The sequence below is a fragment of the Pleurodeles waltl genome, chromosome 7, assembly GCF_031143425.1.
Source record: "Pleurodeles waltl isolate 20211129_DDA chromosome 7, aPleWal1.hap1.20221129, whole genome shotgun sequence".
In the NCBI taxonomy this organism is placed as follows: domain Eukaryota; kingdom Metazoa; phylum Chordata; class Amphibia; order Caudata; family Salamandridae; genus Pleurodeles; species Pleurodeles waltl.
The window spans coordinates 1,367,784,788-1,367,804,136 of record NC_090446.1 but is presented as its reverse complement, the minus strand read 5'-3'; the positions used below and the strand labels follow the sequence as shown (position 1 = coordinate 1,367,804,136).

General features: G+C 41.0%; 1 protein-coding gene across 1 annotated transcript in view; it reads left to right on the top strand.

The window, feature by feature from the left end:
• Positions 1-17,975, top strand: part of SLC17A7 (solute carrier family 17 member 7) — a 239,168-nt gene extending 221,193 nt beyond the window's left edge. Inside the window, exons 5-12 of the mRNA XM_069200817.1 lie at positions 515-602; positions 752-838; positions 1,596-1,738; positions 2,859-3,008; positions 3,555-3,687; positions 8,347-8,457; positions 16,141-16,268; positions 17,531-17,975. Coding sequence (XP_069056918.1) covers positions 515-602; positions 752-838; positions 1,596-1,738; positions 2,859-3,008; positions 3,555-3,687; positions 8,347-8,457; positions 16,141-16,268; positions 17,531-17,872 — 1,182 coding nt within the window. The 3' untranslated portion in view covers positions 17,873-17,975. The remainder of the gene's footprint in view (positions 1-514; positions 603-751; positions 839-1,595; positions 1,739-2,858; positions 3,009-3,554; positions 3,688-8,346; positions 8,458-16,140; positions 16,269-17,530) is intronic.
• The last annotated feature ends 1,374 nt before the right edge of the window (positions 17,976-19,349 follow it).

Below are 19,349 nucleotides of genomic sequence, written 5' to 3'. Positions count from 1 at the left end.
ATATCCCTCGCTTCTACTCAATTCTCTCATTCTCTTCGCCACTAATTTCGCTTCCCTTTCTACCTACACCGGCGTCGCCCTTCACCTTTTTTCTGTTTCAACCTCTCCACTTTGTCCATCTTTTCACCATCCCTGTCCTCTCCTTTATTCTCTAATCTATACGTTCTCCCTCTCTTTGCATCCTCCCTCTTTCCTCTCCCATTGTATCTCTATTTTCCCTTTCTTTCACCGGGTCCTCTCACCACGATTTTCTCGTGTTATTTCCTCTTTTCTCTCTGCCCAATTATTCTCTTCTTTCTCTCTCTGCCATGTCTCCTGTCTCCTCTCCTTTACTTTCTGCCTCGCACGTCATCTCAATAATCTTGTTTCTTCCTCCTTTTTTCCTCACATTTTGTCCCTCTATATCCCCACCTCTTCCCTCCTTTCATTCTTTCTCCTTTACTCTTTACGTTTACCTCCTCCTCTCTTTCCCTTCTGTTGTGCTTTCTCTCCCTTCTCTCATGCTTTCGGCCAGGGGGTAACGTACCCCGCATGCCATGGTATCTGGAGTAAGTGGGCCCCGCCGCTGGAGCGCAGCAGACTCGCCACCACAGCTTTCTGCGGTAAAAACTTTCTCCTTTCAACGTAAGCTTTACAACACAGAAGTGTTCACCTGAGACAGAAAAAATTCCTCCCCTTTGGCTGTTGTCTCACCCCCTCCCTGGTTGCTTGTTTTTGATATTCTGTAACGTGGTCCACTACTCCTCTGCAGGCTCTTACGCTGGCGCAGTGATCGCCATGCCGCTGGCTGGGGTGCTGGTCCAATATTCCGGGTGGAGTTCTGTCTTTTATGTCTATGGTAAGTAGGTGGGCCTTCAAGGTTTCTTCTTTGTAATACCACTGGCCACCTGTAGAGGGATACAGTTGGCTTCTGTACATAAAGCAATGGCATTGTAGACATTATATCTACATAGATATATACTTGTTTGATTGACTAACAGTACAACGACACCCTCTGTCATTTTACCAACAGTTACTGCTCTTATATTTCCAAACATTTGAAACAAATGCAATTGTGCATTGGTTCCTTTGGCCTGTCTCCAGATGAGGCATGCCAATGGAACGTCACATTCCAGGCCTCCTTCTTTTGCACTCCTTCGTGCAATAATTTTGACATAATTAGAAATGGCACGTGGCTGAAAGGCGCATCCTTTGAAATTCTATCCATGAATGGAAACAGAGCACGGACACCAACCAACAATCCAGGACCAATATTAATGGTATTATGGGATCAGCCTAACTGATGTAGGATTTGAGTGACCAAACCTGTTCACATACGATTGGCTGTAAACAGGAACATTGAATTGATAGATCACAGAAAGAGTATACTTAGCTAGCTGTATGATATCAATTGGAAGGCCAGCCTGGCATATATAATATGTTATTGACAGAGTACCTGGAAATGTGATGCTATAGTTTGGGTTGAGGGCTATGTTTTGATCCCTATAGTTTTTAGAAACAAAATTCTAGAATATGATAGGGTACGCTTATGTGGATAAAGTATATCCTCGCTTCAAGATGGGGACTCTAATTGGAATTCTCTTCTTTGATTTCAGGAAGTTTTGGAATATTCTGGTACATGTTCTGGATCCTGGTGTCCTACGAGAGTCCGGCAGAGCACCCATCCATTTCGGAGGAAGAGCAGAGATACATTGAAGAGAGTATAGGAGAGAGCACTCAGTTCATGAATCCACTCGTGGTCAGTGTTTATGTTGCATCAGTAGGGAATTATAGAGCAAAGAACTTCTCTTTGGAAATCATTTTACAACTACATTTTCAAAATGGTATCAGCTAGTCTGACAACTGTTAAGTAGATTCAAGCAGGATGGGGTGGTGACAGGAGAAATGAAATAAAGGAAACAAAGGAAAGAAACGAGCCCTGCATGACTGAAAACAAATTACAATCAATTATTTAGGATACAAAGGATTTAGTACATAATTGATTTTTTTAATTTAAGTGATAGGAGCTCACTACTCCATGTTACATATGACTAGTGAACTATCACACAGATTACTCAAGGTGTATCGCTGTAACTCAGAGGTCAAGAAAGAGTGGTCTTCAAATACCACGGTTTCCATCCTTTCGACCTACAATTTTAAGAAGTTGGATTGCTACCACAGACACAATTGACTGCAGGCGAGAGCTCTAGCTGGAGGCTCTTTTGGGGTAATCATACGCAGAGCACTTGAAGATCTGTGTAATATCTGAGGGTGCTTAACAGCCCACTTTAAGTTTTGTTTAGGCCAGGCTCACGTAAATGTTGAATAACAGTATTCAGAGAAGATCTCTGTGGGACCACACATGCAAACCAATAAGGACTCCTATTGAAACCTGATTCCTCAATGATCTTTCATCTAAAATGTTGTGCCTCGTAAACTGTTAACTGCGGTTTTTGTTTTCGTTTTACATGGGATTTTCAGACACAAAGGGTACTTGCATTACTTTTTCTTTCTCTTGCATTTTGGTCTGATCAGCCCAGAGACTTACACACTGTCTAACACAACTATGGATAAGTAACTCTAAAATATTTACCAAGAGGAATGCTATAATATAAAATATAGTTCATATCCAAGTTCCAGTTGGGTTTATCATATACTGTATTACTTATTTATAATAATAATAATGTGTATATCATGCATGTTGGTTACCAAAGTCATACAACTCTAAAAGAAGAATAAAGGATGCAAGAGGACAAGAGGTGACAACAGAAGGCGAGCATGCATGAAGAGGAAAAAAGATGAATTAGGATGGAGGAAAGATGGAAGTTTAGTTAACTTAACCTGATTCACTGACTAAACTTTGATTCCTCCTGTTGCAGAAATTCAAGGCACCCTGGCGGAAGTTCTTCACATCAATGCCAGTGTACGCCATCATTGTTGCCAACTTCTGCCGCAGCTGGACCTTCTACCTGCTGCTCATTAGTCAGCCGGCCTATTTTGAGGAGGTCTTTGGCTTTGAGATCAGCAAGGTGAGTGCTTTCTGTACAGGGCGGCCAATTACAAGATAACACTGCATTCTCTGTTGATGACGGACAAAACTGTGTACATTTAACAGGGGTAAACAATAAGGTATATGCTGACACATGGAGATTTTAGTGTGGAAAGCACCAAAATCTGCATGTTATTGCTGGGAAATTCAGGATGGGCTCTATTTAGTGCATCCGATAATATCTGGACCCTTGGAATACTGTATTTTATTGAGTGCGATAAATAGCACCTTTAATCAGTCAAACTCTGAATCAGGTCCTAAGCAACATATTTGGATAGTTTGAAATTAGCCCTCATTTTTTTTCCTATTGGGGCCAAAAACAAAAGTTTATCAGTGTAAACTGGCCATTCAGAAAATAAATGGATCACATTCTAAATTAGACAATAAATTGAAGGACCTAAATGCATCACAATGGTGTTCATAAAATAAATGGATCACATTCTAAATTAGGCAATAAATTGGACGTGCATCCATTATTAGACTTGCATGCAACTTTTATATTAAAACATCTGTATCTCCGAAACAGGTGGGCCTCCTCTCTGCACTCCCACACCTGGTGATGACAATCATAGTGCCCATTGGAGGCCAAATCGCTGACTTCCTGCGCTCCAAAAGGATCATGTCAACCACAAATGTCCGCAAGATGATGAACTGTGGTGGTAAGTTTGGCAGTGCATCACTCAGTGCAGCAACATCTGTGGGGATTTTCATCTGTTAGAAACCTTGAGCTATTCACCATAGCGAGTGAGTTACTGAGTAAATGAGGTTGACTGGGAAGGGATGTGTGTAGGTATAGCACCCACCTTTGCACCATGTATGGCACAACTGCAGAGTGGATCAGACTCTGAGAGATATGTCATCTTGGATAAGATGTAATACTTTATAGAGGTAATTTGAGAAAATGGGCACATTTACATAGAGTAGACTGTAAAACCACATTCTTATCAATGGTTTGAATCTTTTTACTGCTGTACAAACAAGAAGGAACATAGAGTGTGAGTAGAGAGTGGCTTTTAAGAGCTCTGTTCTTATAAAGGCTTGAGGTGACTGCTAAGAAAATAGCTTCAAGAAAAATGGCTTGTCTTTTAATTAAGTCGTTTTAATTAAAATAATACAAATAGGTTAAAACATGCCTGTACAAAGGTGGATGAGTCAACCAGTCATATGTGAACTATATTATTACACAACATTCATACAAGAACTGTAATGAAAAATGCATCTGATTACATATGATCAATAAAATAAATATGTTCATTGAGCCGGGCAAAAATTATGAAAAGAAAAAACTGAAATTTTAATTTAGAAGAAAGAACAAATAAGAAGACTAGGAAGGTAGTAAAATGTCAAACATAAAGTAAAATGGTAGAAAGAGAGAAACAGTGAAAATGGAAAAAGAAACAAAGGTTATGTAATCTAAAGAATAGGGTACTAGAGGTAAAGTTTTAAGAAAGGGTGAGAATTAAAAGGTAACTTACAAAACAAGCAATAGAAATTGAGTTATTTGTAAAAGTAATAATAAATTCAGGACGTTTATATATTTTTGTGATAATTGTGAATGGAATAGCAGCACATTTAGATAAATACTTTTTCAACTGAGATCACATTTCCCCTTGTTTAACAGACATTTTCAAAGAATGAAAGTTATAGATATCCAGTGTATGGGTAAAATAGACTGAATTAGACCAACATTTTAGTGTGATACAATCAATTGCCTTCCAATTGGAAATTGAAATGTGCATGTCTTTAGCAATAACAAAGTCATTGAACTTACCCAGTAAAGGCCCATGACTAAAATAGCTTACTGTCCCACTGTGAAGGAGCTTAACAACTGAGAAAGGAATAGTTGAATCACACATCAAAATAATTGTGTTTTAGACTACTTTCCATAATAGAATATTTTTAGTACATGTATAAAATATATGAAGATAAGCACCTCTTTGTGAGTTGCAAAATCGAGAGTTGTCATATTTCACAGTTTTCACCTCATGCAAATGCACTTGAGTGTAATATAGCCTGTAGTAGAAGAAGAGAAGGACTGAATCATGGTAGCAGACCTTGAAGTAAAGTGCCTTTTGGACCTGATTATATCCCAGGTTTCTGTAGGGAGAGAGACGTTCAAGTAACATTCCCACAATGCCTTAATCACAGATTTAACTCTATTAGACATTTCTGCTTTTAAAAATGTATATATGACCAAAGCTTTCGCAGGAATTTGATTTAAGAATGAAACAACCTAATTGGTCTCAGTGTTAAAAAATACTGAATTGAAATCAACTAATGTGTCTTCAAGGAAGCAAATAGGTTTGTTATACTGAATAAAACATGTTAAATGAGCTTATACTTATGTAATAGACTGTCAAAGAGATTACATAATCATCTTTCATAAGCAGCTAGACTAACATCATACTCTTTGATGTCCAATATATCACCCTGACCGTGAAACAGACCCATTGTTACACCACATAGGACTCTTTCTAAAGTGTTCTAGGTGAGAGGTGCTATCAACGAAACAAGGTCTAAGTAAGGACTGAGAGTGCTTAATTGTTGGTGGCATTCAAAACTTAGGAGGATGGGACATAAATAGAATGTGTTTGGAAGAAAATGTAGAAATAAAAGACTGTTCTAAAAGAAACCGTAATTAGTATTCGTTATATCTTGACTAATAATAAACCAATATTTGTTTATACCTAGTAGTAGCTTGATCTGGAATGTTGCCCCCTCTATCTGATTTAGGCCTTTTGAATGCACTAAAATAAATTCTCGAGATCCTGTTATTTCATAACAAATTAAAGAGCATAGCGTCAATTTTAGAGTAAAATTATTTTTGTATTTTAATAGGTAATATCTGAAGTGTGAAATTGATAATGTAAAGATATAAGGGGGCCATTTTATTATAAGATTTTTAACTTGTATTCATGAAACTTGGCAATACCTGTAATGTATCTCTTTTTGAATTACAATATCAAATTCATCTGCATTTATATGTAGTAGAGTTCCAGAATAAGCTAGATCTCTGAAAAGGTTCCTCAGTGTAAAAAATTGGCATGCTTAAGGCTTATCAACATTTAGCATGTAGTCCACGAGGTTTCCAAAAAAAGAAGAAAAGTTATAAAAATACAGACAAGGATTGATAGGTTTAAGTCATGAATAGCGAAAGCTCATCCGCATAAGCCTTAAATTTGATATTTTAATCATTGTAAGTGAAACCTGTAAAATTAACCAATCTCTTAAGGCTTTATAGAAAAGGTACAAAGGCAAATAAATGCAAATACAATGCTGCCGTAAATCCATCAGGCCTAGGGGCTTTCCCTTTTGTTAGTTAACTAATGGCATCCTGTATCACATTTATGTGAATATATAAGTTAGACAACTTTAAATCTGAATGACCTTTATTTGGATAACATTGAAATAGGAAACTAAAGTATCTTCTATTGGTATATTTTTAGGAGTATAGACAAGCAATTTACCATATCAAGATTTTTTACCACTTTTTTTCTTAGATCATTGTGAATACACTTATCTCTTAGATTTTTCTCTTCTAAGTTTAAGATAGCTAGCTAGAGAGAACCTACTCTGTTTTTCTCACCATAATACCTGACATTCATTTTTGCAAGTATGGTATTTATCTGACATTCAAATTTTGTAAATGAAAGGGTCCATATGTTTATTGCAATTCCACCCTTAATGAAATTGTCTTTGGGAAACATTAGCATTTTAGATGAAAGACTATCTTGAAAAGAAGTACTGATATGATTAGGGCCTTAAACATTCAAAAACCTGGGCGTGTCTTCAAATTTAGGTTTTACCAAAACCTTTATCATCATATTCACCACATTAATGTGCAATAACAGATATTTTAACATTCTTGTGAAAAAAATTAGCAACCCTTTCTTATTTTCATATGTATGTAAGATTAACAGTTTTCCAACCCATTATTTATTGGAAATGTCTTCAGTAGACAAATGAGTTTCTTATAACAACATGCCTCTCTAGCTTGGCAAGATGTTGTAAAACCTTTTGTCTTTTAATGATATTCTTTAATCCTTTAACATTCCATGTGATAACACATAGATTACCTATTAATGAAAATAACTTAAAAACAGCTTTCTCAAATACATTATGAAGAAGTACACGTATATTCTGAAAATAAATAGAAAAAATGAAAATAAGGTAAAAAAGCAAGAAGAACATGCTACGTTTAATAGCAGATGGGAATCCACTTGTTGGATGGAGACCTACGGAGTGTAAAGGAAAACAGGTTTAATAAATAGGGCATAAGAACCTTCAGACAAGAAGGAATTTAAGCAAAGTGTGGCACACAAGTCATAGATATTAATCAGTTTATATATTCCCACTTCTTAATACCATGTTGTCTCCTTTGTGACAATATATAAACTCTTCAAGTTTTACAGGATCCATAAAGGTGAATATCTTATCTTTATATGTAACCATAAAGAAATAAGCATGTATTAGGCACATTTTAAGAGAAAATTAAATTACCCCTTACTACTTTAAGGCTGGTTGGAATGTCCCAGGGTAACCTTGCTGATACCCAGGCACTAGGTCCCATCCTACTGACCATTCCTATTACAGAGATATGGCCAACAATCAGCCTCTTCACAGCATTAGAAGATGAAATCTCGCCAAGCCCTGCCAGCCGGGAAAAATCAAACTACCCACTTCACTTACGCCTGGTTGCAGTGTCTCAGGCTAGCCTTGCTTATTCCACTGTGCTTGGTCCTATCTTACTGACCTTTCCCACTGTAAACATATGACCTGCAATTTGCCTTTTTTGGCATTAGAAGATAAAATACTCAAGGTCCTGCCTGATAGAAAAGAAATCAAACAATCCCCTACCACTTTAAGGCTGGTGGCAGTGTTTCAGGCTAGCCTTGCTGACTGTAAAAGCGTTTGCTGTACAGGGGTTCTTTGGGAAGGCCTGACCAGGTGACCAGCCTCTTATGGGCCTCCTAACATTGGGTTGTGAAATAGAAGTCATTGACACCTCGCTATTGGTAAATAGATACATGCCCAACCACACATCTATGACATCAAAATCATACTCCCACAGTTTATAGGAACAACACTGCAACACATCCTAGACAATGGCCACAACTGGGTACCCAAACACATAACAACAACAACATGCAGACTCCAATCTGTGATGGACACATCAGAAATGTCTGGAGCAGGCAGCAGAGCCAGAGAGCTCTATTCACATACCATTTCATGCTAACCACAAAAACACCACTGTCTTGGAATTTGATGGGCAGTTAATGATTGTGACTTTATTATCTTTCTCCTGCTGCTCTTTCTAGGTTTTGGCATGGAAGCAACCCTCCTGCTTGTCGTGGGCTACTCTCACACCAGAGGCGTGGCCATCTCCTTCCTAGTCCTGGCTGTTGGCTTCAGCGGCTTTGCTATTTCAGGTGTGTTCACTTTATACGGTCAATACGGATGACCAGGTAGGATTGGTAGCTTGAACTAAGTAGTGTGCTTGGTTGTTTGAGTTACAAAACTAAAGCCTTCCAGTCGAAACAGACATAAAGTATTTTGGGGTGATGAAGGAACAGACTTTCACACTTCTGCCCAGGATTGAGCTCACTCTGCATGCCTGGCAGCACTCAGACACAATACCTGGTAGTATGTCTGAGACTTGAAATCATGCCTGATGACTTAATGAGTGAATGAAAGCAGTCAGATAAATCACTCACAATGACCTTGAAAGTTATCCCTGCTCCATGAATACATGGATGACCCCCATGCAGATAGCATTTTAAAGACAGTGAACACAATGAAACTTTCACTGATTAAGGCATTTGCATACTCTGTTAGTGGAAAGAAATCTGGCAGGGAAAGCATCCCCAGTTAGTTTAAACTTCTTAAAGCCCAATTGCCCAAAGGCAGTTGCAGGATTTTTTCTTGATGGATTCACAAAGTTGTAAGCATATGCTTCAGCTGACACATGTTTCGTTCATGTCCCAGTAAACAAGCAGGCTTTATCAATGATAATAATGTGCATAGGAGTAATAAAAGAAAGAAATGAAAAAGAAAAAGACATACCAGCTGTGCCAAATTCAAAGAATTGTTCTGACCATATCATAGACTGTTCAACTGCTTCATGTTGCCAACTCTGTGCTAAACAAAATTGACCATTTTAAACCACTGTGAATTGGCACATTATGTGATTTTCATAGTGTTTAGCCACATTCTGTGAATTAAATGATACAAATAGTATTCTATATCTTCAGTATTTACTGCATGTAATATTCTACTTATTACAATGTTTGGGTGATGCAATGAGAGCACTTGCTAGGCTAAACTCACTCTACATGCTACAACAAGGGATAGAAAAATATCCTATTTCTTCAATGCACGTTTTGGTAGTAGAAGAATGTGGGAATCAGTTGTCCTGCATGGGGTGCATTTGCAGAGTAATCATATTTTTTGTAAATAGGTACACAATAATAGTGCACATAAATTAGGAGTAGCCCAAAGTTTTTTTTCCCTATATTTTGCTAACATTAAAGTTTTTTCTGTTAACCTATATACATGTCTTTCATTATATTTGTAGTTTTCGCTGGTGGCTTAGTCACTGTATATTACTCTCTGCAACAAATGAAGCTAAAATGGCAGAAGGGAACACCAATGCTATAACATGTCTGGGATCTCATTGGTCTGTAATAGCAAATGGGTCTATGACATGTATGTTGAAAGGAGAGGCAATTATTTAACAGTAAATTCTCAGGCTTGCTTCATCCATCCTGTGTTTAATCGAGAGATCCATGTAGGAGGCACCATTTTAAGTCTGTGAGCATCAGGAGAGTCATCTCAATGTCCAAGCAGCATATCCTTGTGTGAAAATAAAAGGAAGATTGTATCTGTTATGTGTGTACTACATGCGTGAGTAGTATTTTGCAAAATGACTAGTGTTACAAACTTCCTATCTACCTAACTGCGTGCAAGGAAGAGCAACGCACCACAGTGAATTTAATCACAGAATTCTATGCTCTTAATTTGCAGTATCTTGGCAGATCTACAATTAAGGTTAACATTCTAGGTGAAAAATCTCCCATTGGGCTGCTCTAATATGTTAGTCCCAATTGCTACACAGGTGCCTTTGCCATGAATTATAGTCTGTCCATGCATGAGGACATCTCAAAATATGGCAGACGGTAGTCTTACTTGACTTGAATTACTTCCATTCCCCTGGTGGAGGGTGGGCCGTTTGCCAAAGACTAAATCAGCCAGTACATCTTTTATTCGTCCATGTTAGCTCACATGAGCGATATCAAATTCTAATGTCTTTTACGGGTTACATTTTTGGTTGGACTAATTGCATCTCATTGTTTATAATAACAGTGTGTGTAATTCTGTATCTTTGTTCAACCCTTGTTGTGCTATACCCAGTCTTAATATTTGTTCACTCTCATGTTTTCCGAAGAGCAGTTCTCGGTTACCGCCTCTACAACTGCATTGGCAGTGATCAGTTCCCTGAAAGGTGAACCTTCTGCTGTTGTTATGTGCTTTGAAGTACTGCTCAGTTAGATGGTGTTTATAATCTGCATCCAGGATACCACACAGATGTTCTTGAAGTCTTCTTTTCAAATGGTGGATTGTACTCCTGCTGTATGCTAGCTGGCGTGACAGCATGAGACATATGTATGTTTCAGTTGCTCCATTGCTTAATCTTAAATCCAGTACTACTGACTAATGTATACTACAATTGTGTACTTATGAAAAAAACACCATTGCTATGCAAATGTGCTCTCCTGCACATAAAAATGTATTCCCATATTCTTTTCCTAATGAAAATTAAAACAAATATCCTGGCGTTTTTCTATCTCACATTGTAGGAGGTATCAATGTGGTATTACCTGGGTTGAATGTAGCTTACCAAGGACGTTCACCTCATGACCTAAACAATGTCAAAAGTAGAAGACAATACTTTCTAATTTTATGAACAAAATGTAGACAGACGTAATGCATGTATTAATCCACTATGACTAATATATGATGCACCAAGTCACGAGGGTTCAAAGGGGCCTGAGCAGTGTCTTAAATTTATCATGACTGATATGCCTTTTTGCCATCTATTTCTTTTTTCCTTTAGCTTGACACTTATTCCTATCAGCCCATGTAATGTGCGCGTCCCTACCTGGGCATAAACAAAACATGTGTTAGCTAGAGCATATGCATACAATTTTGGAACTACACCAATAAAAATAATTGTAATGGTACCTGGACAATTGAACATATCCCAACAGGTATAGTCACACATCTTGTTAAAAACCTCAAGCAGGTATCAGAAGCACCTCCATCAATAAGAAAATAATATCAACAATCAGCCTTCCCCAATGGAGCCTTGTGATTCTTGACTACCTTCCAGTTATCAGTTTGTGGTGGTGGTTTCTGGTGACACCAATGGCACATATTTTTCCCAATTGGGATACGTTTTGTGTCCCATGGGTCTTAGTGCCTGGTCTGACCTTTCTGGTTGGCCGAGGCAACTCTGTGTGTCAGTGGCTTCAAATGATTCACCCGCCGAGCCATGACAAGAGATAGTAGGCTTTGACAGTTGTGGTTCTCCTGCGCTGTGCTCTCAGCAAAGGTCTCCAAGTACCCCATTCCATGCCCATGCAGGAAGCAAGGGCTCAATTTAAAGAGAGAGAGTCCCGAATGTAAGCGTGAGTGCCATATAGGGAGGAAGACAGGAGGACGCGAAGGAGGAGAGCCGGACGGATGGAGGAGCAATAAGAGAGTGGTGATAGGATGCTGAGAGGGATAGAGGGAAAACAGAAAGAGGATGCAGGAGGGCTGGGGAGAACAGGGGTGTAGGAGGGAGCTTGGTGCCACTGGAATGGGAAGTACAAAGAATGAGATGGGTGGAGAAGAGGAAGGTTTAAGGGAGAGAAGTAGAAAGAGAGGTGTACTGAATTGAAAGGGGAGAGGATGAAGAATGAAAGCAGGGAGAAGAATGATGGCTGTGAAGTAGAGAGAGTTCGGCGGGTTAGAGATGCTGCAGGTTACAAGTTTGAAGCTTGGCTAATCATTGGTTTAAGTTCAATACAAAAAGTATTAATCACAGCAGAGGAGCATGGACGTCATTTAGGGATTGCCAGGGGTCATAGCTCTACCCTTTGCCCCTTGCAACCTCTGACACTGCCTTTGGCATCAGAGAAAGCAGGGGCATCTTACTACATACAGAACGAAAATAGGACTTAGAGCCTTGCTCATCTTCAGTGGTAAACTAGAAACCCATCTTCCCCCATCATACCTGGCAAAGGTCTTAGAGGAACAAAGCAACCAACGCCTCACTGACCACCTCCACAACCACCAGCTCCTCGACCCAACACAGTCTGGATTTACGCCCAACCACAGTACAGAAACAACATTCATCACTGCCACAGACGACATCCACATGATCCTTGACAGAGGAGCCAAAGCAGCCCATATTCTCCTGGACCTCTCTACAGCATTTGACTCAGTCTCACACCCCATCCTCATCAGGTGCTTGCGTGAGAATAGCATCCAAGAACCAACTCTCTACTGGTTCTCCTCCTTCTTAACAGATAGAACACATGCTCTCAGCCTGGCAGACAGAACACATGCTCTCAGCCTGGCACCTTACTCCTTGGAAGCCTCAAATTCATCTGTGAAGTGCCTATGATCTCTAACGTTATCTGCACATGACATTAACATCTTCACCAACGCAGAGGACATTCAAATCATACTCTGCCTCTCGGACAAGACTCCCAATACTAGAAGCAAGTTCACCTCCTGCATGACAGAAGTCACTAACTGGATGAAAGCCAGCTGTCTCAAGGCCAACACTAACAAGAAAGAAGTAGTGGTCTTTGGCAAGCACACCTCACCATGGATTCCAGTTGATGGCTGGCTGAACTCAGACACATACCCACGCCTAAAACCAGCACCAGGAATTTTGCAATAGTCATTAACAGCAAACTGGACATGACCCCACAAGTCACTGCATCCTGCTTCCACACTCTGAAAATGCTGAGAAAGATCTTCAGATGGATCACAAGCAACACTAGAAAAACTGCCACTCATGCCCAAGTCACCAGCAAGTTTGGGTGTGGGAACACCCTCTAAGCCCGGATCACGAAACACAAACAACTCACTAGAAGACTACAAACCACCCAGAACTCGGCAGCCAGACTCATCCTCAACCTCCCACATAAACTCACAGCGGGCTTCATCTACCTGAACAGTTGCATCTCACATCTCCTTCCTACAACCATCCAAACACCTCCACACCGCAGGACTCCTACTCAAACACATTCCACGCAATACAGAAGAAGATCAGGAGGACAGGCGGTCTCTTACATCACTCCTAAAGTTTGGAATGACCTCTCACTCCACATCAGAGCCTCCCACTCTCTTCTTGAATTCCGTAAGAAGCTGAAGACCTGTCTTTTTAATTAACCAACCTACCATATGCAGGGCTCGGAAAAGACATCTGCTCAGCACCAGAATACCCTGGTGGGTGATAGTGCGATTTACAAGTACACATAAGATAACACTACATAACATAACATAGCATAGCAGTACAGAACATAACAAATAAAATAACTTTACATAACATAACTGTAACAACCTAGGAGGCTCAGACAGTGGGGGTGTGGTGCTGCCTCCGAGAGATCACGTAAGGGTGCATCATAAATAGAGGAATAAGAAAAAACTAGTGCTAATGTTACGTAAGTCAAGGAAATGTTTGGTTAATTGGTGAAAAAAACGAGTGTAATGGCCAACCGATAATGTTTTAGCATACGGAGTCAAAGTTGAATAATAAATGCCCGTGATAGGCCCCAGTTCTATTTCACCACACATCCAGGTAGCAGTAAGTGCTTGCTACTTGGGTGGACGCCAAAATACAACTGGGTTTTTTCCAAATCATCTGTTCATGAAGCACCAACTTACACATACAAATCATTACAATTGCTATTTTCTATATGACAACTTGCGCTAAGTCTTGAGAAAGTCACCTTTATGACAAAACTTGTGTTGACTGCAAGTTTGTTGTATACAAATCCATTGTCGAAAGCAATGTGAATGCTTGGAACAAATTGGAATAAAACCTTCTGGGATCTTAATGGACTGCACGCCATGTGTGCCTTGGCATTGCTTATCTTTCATTTTTGGATTACAAACCTTGGGCTTACTTAGGATGTGCGGTTATTTAACGACAGCTGCCGGAATATTACATATTTGACATATGATAGTTAATCCCAGACATTTGAGATTGCACTTGGGTATGCAAGGTTCTAATTGGGCTTGGGCATATGATCACTTTCTAGAATTTTACAACTGGGCCCTGCTTGGTTATTTATGCACACACACTATGGGGGTCATTCCGACCCTGGCGGTCCATGACCGAAAGGGCCGGGGACCGCGGAAGCACCGCCAACAGGCTGGCGGTGCTTCCTGGGCCATTCTGACCGCGGCGGTAAAGCCGCGGTCAGAAAAGGGGAACCGGCGGTTTCCCGCCGGTTTTCCCCTGGCCCAGGGAATCCTCAGCGCCGCCATGGGGATTCCGACCCCCTTCCCGCCATCCCGTTCCTGGCGGTTTTTACTGCCAGGAACAGGATGGCGGGAACGGGTGTCATGGGGCCCCTGGGGGCCCCTGCACTGCCCATGCCACTGGCATGGGCAGTGCAGGGGCCCCCTAACAGGGCCCCATAATGATTTTCAGTGTCTGCTTTGCAGACACTGAAAATCGCGACGGGTGCCACTGCACCCGTCACACCCCAGCAACTCCACCGGCTCCATTCGGAGCCGGCTTCATCGTTGCTGGGTCTTTCCCGCTGGGCCGGCGGGCGGCCTTTTGGTGGTCGCCCGCCGGCCCAGCGGGAAAGCCAGAATGGGCACCGCGGTCTTTTGACCGCCTATATCTTTACATCTCCCTACGTAATTTTCAAATGGGAACTAAACTACTCTTTTGTCTGTTCATTTTTTTGGTGTTATTTTAATTTTTAATTGACCGTGCAATTATTGTAGGGTTTGTTAGGGATGCCACTACTGTGGGACCATCAGGGGCAAAGGTCACATGAACTAATGTCTGTGATGTCGACAAGTTGAAGAATATGTGATGTTACATCATCTGATGTCATCGAAGTCAAAGGACATGTGATGTCACTTCTGCTAGTCCTGGCATTTGTACTGAATTGATGTCCATGCAGAGGAGAAATACTGTTGAATGCAACGCAGAGACAAAACAGGGATGTGGCAAGATTACAGCCAGCAAAACAAGTGCAGAGTAATGAGGGATAAAAAGCAGAGGGAGAAAAGAGAGAGAGAGAGAGAGAGAGAGAGAGAGAGAGAGAAAGAGAGAGAGAGAGAGAGCACATCATAAGTTACATAAAGAGGATGATCAATCAGATAGATGGGACGGATGGGCATGGAGAATAGAAGACAGTAAGGATATATTTGAAGGAAGTGATGAAAGAGGGTCAGAGTCATGTTGGAAATCCCTGGTGGCATCCTGAAAAGAATGTGGGCACTGGCACTTACTTTTAAAAATAAATAAATAAAGGCTAAACATTTAATGCTGCTGAGGGCACACGTAAATCTTTTTCTAGAAGGGCAAGGAAACAGCTTCAGAACTGGTGCAGGTAGGTTGAAATGACTTTTTTTCATTGAGTACAATATGTGGCAGATGGAGAAAAAAGAAAGGAAAGAAGATAAGTGCATATGCACTTGCTCTGCTGCCTTTCCCATGAGCAAATGACACACTGGAATATGTGCTCATGAGATGATGGAATTCCCACAGATTTTCCAGTGGAAACCTATGTCTGATTTCCAGACATTACCCAGCAAACTTTGCTGACTTCTGAAAAGGTCAAAGCTAAATGTATCTAAAATTGTCAGTTCAGTGTAGATTTACCTTTTTTTGTTTGTTTTTAGAATTAGATCTCCAGTCTGCTCTTTTCTCAACACATTCCTATCGAGAAGAAATCTCAATATTAGATTCATGAACCAAAGCAAATTAATCCTAATAGTTTAATTATATAGGTGTACACTTAGAGGTCGTGTACCTTAGAAAAATATCACTTTTTTACGACAGACTTATCCGTCTTCTTTTTTTACTAAAGGTTTCAACGTGAACCACTTGGATATCGCGCCGCGCTATGCTAGCATCCTGATGGGCATCTCTAACGGTGTAGGAACGTTGTCGGGCATGGTGTGCCCCTTGATCGTGGGAGCCATGACGAAGCACAAGGTAAGCCAGCGGCGGCCATTTTGGTCAGCAAGAGGGCAAACTGTATGTCAAAAGCATTGCCTAAGCTGTTAGTAACAGCAGTCACCAAGAAAAATCATAGCTGAGGGAATGTGTGGACAACCACAGAAGTTGTGCTGTTCACAGGTTAGTGTAGTAGTTTGACAGGATCTCAGGACCTGATGACGCCATGCATTTCTGAAAGAAAACATCATTTTCACTGTGCAGCCAGTATATCACAGGACTTCTCTGTCCATGTATTGGTACCCCATTCTTTTAGGCATGCAGCTTGGGTTTGAGAATTTTCAACTAAGGGCTCTATCACTTTGACCATGTACAGCACTTGGAGCCTTGTGGATAGGTCCATGATATAGAAACACCATATGCATACATACATACATCATTAGTCAGGTGGTAATTCTGATTCAGCTGGTAACAGGATTTATTGTCCGAAACTGATAATTATGGGGTTATTAGTCCTGCAGAAACACAGCAGACCGGGAATATTTCAGCCAGGTATTTTTCCTTATGAAAAAAATAACCTAATCTGGCCTTTAATTTCCTGCTACTTGACAATCAACATTCATCTAGTGGTGGTTTTACCTACCCTTTCAACATCAAAAAACCCATTGGAGTGTCTGTTTTCTAAATATATTCCTATCACCATATATATTTCTATGTCTGGCAACCAGTAATCTCATCATGCTCTTCCTATTGACTTCCAATGACCCAAACTAGTTTGTCTGACCGTTTACCATTACCCTCACCCTTGACTTTCCCACAATGATTTGACCTTTTGTAACCTGCCATCAGCATTCATCCCATTGCCACTGTAAGTTTATACTATCTCCAGTGGTTGACTACCTTGTCAGCAGTTTTCTACCACAAACAGCGCTTCCTTTCATTTTCAGCTCCCCATCATGTAATGTCACCATTAGTAGTTCATGCTCCACTGAGTAATGCTTTTTTGGGCTTTCATTGTTATTATGTTCTCTGTTGAGTGATGAAGCTATCACCTGACCTTGTGTCAGTGTCTGATATCCCTTGTCATCGCTGGGCACAGTGGCAGTCAATAGCCTAAGCCTGTAGCTTGACCCTGTACTGAGACATAAACTGCATGTTTTGCTAATTTCGTTAACTCCTATTTGAGAGAGTCCTATGTACACCCTCCTTAGTCCTATAGAAAGTGTTATCAACCCCACAGACATGACCATCTTTTCTCTCAACCTTTTTTTCTCCTGTTGTTGCACACACCCCACCCACAGAGCCGTGAGGAGTGGCAGTATGTTTTCCTCATCGCAGCACTCGTCCACTACGGTGGGGTGGTCTTCTATGGCATCTTTGCCTCAGGAGAAAAGCAGCCATGGGCCGAACCGGAAGAAACAAGTGAGGAGAAGTGTGGCTTCATCCATGAGGACGAGCTGGCCGACGAGTCTGAGGAGCTACCACATGGGCATGGAGGCTATGGTAGCTATGGTGCCACCAAGAGCACCAGCTTCCACAATGGAGGCTGGCCGGCTGAGTGGGACAAGAAGGAGGAGTTCATCCAGGATCAGGGCAAGGACCCCTATCTGTATGGGACGGCCGCCGAGAGGGACCTGTCCTGAGGAGGGTAGCAAGGGAGGTGGGACAAGGGTGAAGCTGATAACATGAAATAAAAAATAATAAAAATGCTGTCCTGTGCCCAGGTGCCAAGCAGAAGACATTGGAGTGGTGTCTGCTGTCCTGGAATTCCTACGTTCCAGGCCATGCACTGAGGTGCACTTCTCTTCCATCCTATTCATCCCATTTGTTATAGAAGCTAGTAACCTCCTGCTCCAGGCTGCACTTCAACCCAAGCCATACCTCATTCTGTCAATACCAGGGGTGGCCCAGTGAGGTGTACCGTGTACAAAGCTGTCTCTCAAGGCAGTGGGAGTTGGTAGCTCCCAAAAAGAGTTGTGCAGTTGGGGTTTGCTGACTGCAGAGGGGGGCAGAATATGTGCTGGTTGGAAAAAAAAATGAGGGTGTGTGGGCCACCTGCAAATGAAGGACAGGAGAGAGACAGAATGAGAATGTGGAAATATATGTGCAGTAAGAGGTGTCTGCATAGATTAGAAATGAGCAGAATGTGGCTTTGAGGATAAGTGTGTAAGGTGGCATGATGTGTGTCTGTCTCTGTGAGGACTCAAAAATAGGTGTAAGGTGGCATGATCTGTGTCAGTGTCTCTGTGAGGGTTTGAGAATAGGTGTGTAAGGTGACATGATCTGTGTCAGTGTCAATGTGGGGATTTGAAAACAGGTGTGTATGGTGGCGTGATCCATGTCAGTGCCAGGGTGGGGGCTTGAGGATAGGTGTGTAAGGTGGCATGATCTGTGTCAGTGCCAATGTGGGGGTTTGAGGAGGGGTGTGTAAGATGGCATGATCTTTGTCAGTGTCTCTGTGGGGGAAGCAAGAAAGGGGAGTAAATTAACAACACTCTAATACTCACACTGAAAATGGTATCTAAGGAAATCAAGTACTTAATAATTACCGCTCAGATGCAGCATTATTGTGAAATGTCTTTCTCATTTTGAAAACATCTGAAAAGTGGGGATGGTCTGGAGAGTGGAGCATCTGAGCTTTCCTTTGAGAAAGTAAAGTAACACTTTGACCTTGAGATATTGTGAGGCCATGTGGACTTGACATTTTAGAGGTAGGTTAGCCAGTTTAAGGTAGACTGACATTTAGAAGGGCTGTCAGTGCCTCAAAGAGTGGCCTGTACTAGGAGTAATGCCTTGTGGAATTATAGCCTTCCTTTTTGATACCATAGGGAAGTTTAATTTCAGCATTTTATGCAATTTGTGAGTAATTTAGGAGTATGGCTATTGACCTGCATAAAGTGTGTTGCAGTAGCTTACCCTAAAGCTGACGGCAGCCCACATACAAGTTTTTTGTTTAATGTGCAGAGCAAATGGAATAGCTTCTTAAGTTTGTGCTGTTGTAAAGAGCATCTCCTTACCACCATGCTTACCGGATGGCAATGTAGTTATCCATGGTGAAACGTAATTTTCTTTAAGAATCTCCTTACCACCATGCCTACCGTATGGTCACATAGTTAGCCA